This window comes from Trachymyrmex cornetzi, unplaced genomic scaffold (genome assembly GCF_001594075.2).
Source record: "Trachymyrmex cornetzi isolate Tcor2-1 unplaced genomic scaffold, Tcor1.1 scaffold570, whole genome shotgun sequence".
In the NCBI taxonomy this organism is placed as follows: domain Eukaryota; kingdom Metazoa; phylum Arthropoda; class Insecta; order Hymenoptera; family Formicidae; genus Trachymyrmex; species Trachymyrmex cornetzi.
Window position 1 is genome coordinate 683159 of NW_017299883.1, and position 3956 is coordinate 687114.

General features: G+C 47.9%; 1 protein-coding gene across 1 annotated transcript in view; it reads left to right on the forward strand.

The window, feature by feature from the left end:
* LOC108766186 (uncharacterized) overlaps nt 1–3704 on the forward strand; it is a 5024-nt gene extending 1320 nt beyond the window's left edge. The window contains exons 2-6 of the mRNA XM_018515337.1: nt 6–647; nt 689–1052; nt 1326–1615; nt 1757–2550; nt 2703–3704. Of these exons, the coding sequence (XP_018370839.1) occupies nt 6–647; nt 689–1052; nt 1326–1615; nt 1757–2550; nt 2703–3704 (3092 nt within the window). The remainder of the gene's footprint in view (nt 1–5; nt 648–688; nt 1053–1325; nt 1616–1756; nt 2551–2702) is intronic.
* Nucleotides 3705–3956: the final 252 nt, after the last annotated feature.

A 3956-nucleotide genomic window follows, 5' to 3' on the forward strand; every position in this document is an offset into this window, starting at 1 on the left:
CCCAGATGGTAGAGAAGAGGATTCTGCCACTCTGCAGGATACGCCTGTGGCCGATCTGTCCATCGCAGAACCTTTAGGAGGTAACTCCTCTAGCCCTACAACAGAGGCTCAGTGCCTAACCTCCGAATTATTTGGTGAGGCCCAGACTCCTATGGTTCCCTCTATATGGAACTCTGCGATCCTAGACGCAATTCAGAGGGAATCTCGCAGCGGATTGGTCGAAGACATCAGGGCATTGCTGTTGGCGAAATACGAGGTTAAAAAGGACCTCCAGGACTTGACTCCTCCTAAACTCAATAAAGAGTTTCTGGCAGCGCTCACCCCCTCAGTTATCAAGCGAGACGAATATCAGGCTTTAATGCAATCTCAAGTAAGTGCCTGTCTCAACGCCTTCGGCTCAGGCATTTCTCGCTTGCTCAACCCGACAGTCTTACAGACTCTAAACGAGGAAGCAAGAGCGGCCTTATCTTCTCTTGCCGAGGGCATCCACCTGCTCGCAGACCATCAGCATCGCCTCTCTCTTGCTAGGCGAGCCTTTACAAAACCTTCTCTGAATATCGTGGGCAAGAACGCGGCTGAGGCGGCCCCTATCGATGACTTTCTGTTTGGTCACGATTTCTCTGAAACACTCAAGGCAGCTCAGACGTGTGAGAAGGCTAGCCGCGAGGTCTCGAGAACAATACCTCAGGTAGGAAAGAAAACACTTCAGCCGATTCGTCAAGCAGTCCAACCTCGAACTCAGCCTCACCCAGCCAGGTCACGCCAGCCGGAAAACAAGAGACCTCCCGTCCGTTCTGCAGCGGCTCGTCGAACGGGAGCGGCCTATCGCAACAGCCGCAATTACCGCTCCCTCTCCAGATTTCGGTCCAGATACCATCGTTAGACCAATCAGGAAGAGCAGGCAGTCTAGTAAGTTTTCTTGACCAATGGGCAGCTATCACCTCGGATCCTGTGGTACTGGAAACCATACAAGGCTATTCCATTCCCTTCTCCTCTGAGCCTCTGCCGAAACCAGTCTGCCCAGAGCCGTCACTGAGCCAGTCCGACAGCGTGTAGTGTGATAAAGAAATTAAACGTCTCCTCGACAAAGGGGCCATTGTTCAAGTCGAGCCTATTAAAGATCAGTTCTTGTCCACATTTTTTCTTATTGACAAGCCCTCCGGGGGTAAGCGTTTTATTTTAAACTTACGCAAGTTAAATGTATATATTAATCCGCCTCACTTCAAGTTAGAAGACTGGAGAACAGTCATCCGTTTAATGCTCCCCGGAACTTATATGGCTACCATCGATTTGGAAGATGCTTATTTATCTATTCCCATTTCCAGATTTCACCGTAGGTATCTTCGTTTTCAGTGGCGTCAACAAGTATTCGAATTTACTGCGCTGCCTTTTGGCCTGTCTTCGGCCCCATATATTTTCACAAAGGTCCTCAGGCCAGTTGCTGCATATCTACGTAGTAAAGGTTACCAATCCGTCATCTACTTAGATGATTTTCTCCTACTTGGATCATCGGCCATTGAATGCGGTGCAAATGTCGCAGCAACGATAAGTCTACTTCAAGCATTGGGATTCTATATTAATTTTCCCAAGTCACACTTGAAACCTTCAACTTCCTGTAAGTACCTGGGGTTCATTTTTGATTCTAGGGAGCAGTCGATTTCGATTCCTCCTCAAAGACGCAATAATCTGAGAGTCCTTACGTCTAAAATAGCCAAATTAAGACAGTGTTCTATAAGACATTTTGCGAGCTTTATAGGTTCTCTTATTTCCGTTTGTCCGGCTGTTCAATACGGCCTCTTATATACGAAATCATTGGAAAGGGAAAAATTTTTGGCTCTAGCTAGGAATAACGAGGATTTCGCGGCTGTAATGAAAATTCCGCCGCATCTTGATTCCGACTTCGAATGGTGGTTAGACATCTTCTCGGATCAGAAACAATTTAATAGGATACGAGCAGCATCATTTATTCGGGAAATTTTTTCAGACGCTTCTTTGAACGGTTGGGGCGCAGCGTGGGGGCCAAATCGTACCCACGGTTGGTGGTCGCTAGCTGAGCGTTCCCTTCATATAAACACCTTGGAACTTAAGGCAGCCTTCAATGGTCTTCGCTGTTTTGCTGCAGACCTTCGAGACTCTGACATCTTACTCCGGATTGATAATTCCACAGCCGTAGCTTATATCAACAAATATGGGTCGGTAAGATTCCCTCACCTCTCGGCCATTGCGGCCGAGATTTGGCAATGGTGTGAGAGGCGCAATAATTTCGTTTTCGCCTCCTATATCCCATCTCTGCAAAATAACATAGCAGACGCCGAGTCCAGGATCGCAGACCCCGATACGGAGTGGTCCCTCTCAGACAAGGCTTTTCGTAAGGTCTGGGAGGCATTTGGTCCTTTTGACGTAGACCTGTTCGCATCCCTTAACAACAACAAGTGTGAGGCGTATGTCTCATGGTTTCCAGACCCGGGATCTATTGCAATAGACGCATTTACCCTATCTTGGGATAATCTGAAATTTTATGCCTTCCCGCCTTTTATCCTATTGCCTCGGGTATTGAGAAAGATAGCGGACGACCAGGCGACGGGAACAGTCATAATTCCATGGTGGCCCTCGCAGCCTTGGTTTCCGTTGTTTTGTCGTCTCTCTCTGTCTGAACCACTGTTCCTCTTGCCGGATTTTTCACTGCTTTCGTCTCCTTTCAGAAACCAGCACCCGGCCTGGAGGACTCTTTCCCTGGCGGCCGCGAACTTATCAGGGAAGCCTTCAGATATCGTCTAGTTCCCTCAGACGCCATCCCAGCTTTAATCGCGTCGCTGGCAGACGCCACGATCAAGCAATATACTTACCCACTCAAGGCCTGGTGGAAATTTTGCTGTCATCGCCAATGGCCCCTCTTTTTGCCTTCTGCATCCCAAATTTTGGAATTTCTGGCTCAAGAGCTGCGCAATGTATCATCTTACTCGTCTCTAAATACTATGAGGTCAGCAGTTTCTCTGATCTCAATCAATGAGATCGGAAACGATCCTCTGGTGCGTCGCTTCTGCAGGGGAGTAGCGGCACTCAAACCTCCGCGCCCACGCTACGATTTCATATGGGATCCGGCTCCGGTGATAGCGAAGCTCGCCTCCATCTACGCATATGAGGAGGTCCCTCTCAAGCGAATCACTACTAAATTAGTGCTTCTGCTGGCTCTTGGAACTGGACAGCGGGCTCAAACCCTGGCGGCTATTAGGCTATCACAGATTTCGCTAGGGGAAAAGATTCTAATTCGCTGTCCGGATCGGACTAAAACCTCCGCCCCTGGGCGTTACCAGCCCTTCTTCAGTTTTTCACGTTTCTTAGAACATGAGAACCTCTGTATAGGACAGCTCATAGAGCACTATATAGAAAGAATCAAGACTCTACGCCCACCTTCCTGTGACTCCTTGTTCATTTCTTTATCCAAACCATATCGAGCGGTTACGGCTCAAACCCTCGGTCGATGGATAAAACAAGGTCTACAGGAATTGGGAATCAACACTGAAACCTACTCGGCACATAGCACCAGGCATGCTTCAACATCTCAGGCAGCAAAGAAAGGAGTCTCCTCGGATCTGATTAAACGAGCGGCGGGCTGGACTGGAGAATCCAGAACATTCGCCAACTTCTACAATAGGCCTATCATTAACCCCGAGGAATTTAGTAATGCAGTTCTTCTGACATAAGGTAGCCCGCAGCATCGTTATCCTACAGGGGCAGCTCCTGTCACGGGCTCTCCCTCCAGCGAAGTATGACGTGTTATATTATAAAAATAATATGTTGGGTATCATCTTCCCATCCTTTTTATAATTAAAATTCTTACTTAAGGGAAGCTATTTCAAGTCAAATATATATGCTGATAAATATTAGCTTGCGAGTCGACAAATCGCATCTTTGAACAACTACTTAGTTATTCCCATCCGGACGAGACCTTAGGG